General features: G+C 47.7%; 1 protein-coding gene across 1 annotated transcript in view; it reads right to left on the minus strand.

The window, feature by feature from the left end:
• LOC137643059 (uncharacterized) overlaps positions 1–439 on the minus strand; it is a 47,666-nt gene extending 47,227 nt beyond the window's left edge. Inside the window, exon 1 of the mRNA XM_068375906.1 lies at positions 366–439. Coding sequence (XP_068232007.1) covers positions 366–439 — 74 coding nt within the window. The remainder of the gene's footprint in view (positions 1–365) is intronic.
• Between the last annotated feature and the right edge of the window lie 527 nt (positions 440–966).

Raw genomic sequence — 966 nt, forward strand, 5'->3', positions numbered from 1 at the left:
ACCTGAGGGGCACTCGCTGTACACACTTCACAGGCTTTTGTCCCAAGCTTGAGTTGTAGCCCTCATGTGCGAGATCACTCCCTGCCCCCAGTCCACACTTCTTGCCGAGCTGGGACATGGTCGCCTTCAGTTCCGCTGTAGGGAGTTCCTTGGTGAACCCTTCAATGCACTGTTTCTCTCTGCAGTTGTCCTGCTGGTCGTTGGCACCATTAGGTTGAGGTAGCGAGTTACTGAGCTGGGCTAGTCGAGCGTCTATTTCCCGCTTCTTTAATTCATACGCTCTCGCTCTTTCTCTCGCATACTGCATCCTTTCTTGCTCCGTTCTTCTCCGGGCATTGGCTTCATCCGTGAGTTCCCGCACATACCTTCGCAAGGCCTCTCCCTCATAGCCTTGTCTTTCTGCCAAATCCACAAACGCACTGATTTCAGCTGCAGTCATCTTGCTAAGTTTTTGTGGAGACAGCGACAAGAAAAAACTCAACAGCACAAGGTACGATGTTGACCGTGCAAGAATTTACACGGAGGGGAAAGATGCTCTAGCCTTATGAGAGAGTCTCATGGAAGGAAGGATGAAGATGGAGCTGGGGGAAATGCACAATGGCTGTAAAGAAATGCCTCTCGAGAAAGAACTATCACCAAATAGTAATTGGACAGGAGCCTAACTCGAAAACCAGGGTCACGACAATGGGTGAGCTTAGGCTGTCCGGTTGTAATGCGTCCAAACAAGTAACGGTATATTTGACAACTGTGCTACACAATAAAAATTGGAATCACAACTATGGGTGACCCTCTATGCTAGACAAAATAAACTGGAATCACAACTATACAGTAGGTGACCCTCTAGGCTAGTCAGGAAAAAAAAATGGAATCTCCACGATGTGTGACCCTCCTGTGCCAGCCATAAGGAAAAAAAATGGAATCTCCACGATGTGTGACCCTCCTATGCTAGTCTTAAGGAAAAAAAAT

The sequence above is a fragment of the Palaemon carinicauda genome, chromosome 6, assembly GCF_036898095.1.
Source record: "Palaemon carinicauda isolate YSFRI2023 chromosome 6, ASM3689809v2, whole genome shotgun sequence".
In the NCBI taxonomy this organism is placed as follows: Eukaryota; Metazoa; Arthropoda; class Malacostraca; order Decapoda; family Palaemonidae; genus Palaemon; species Palaemon carinicauda.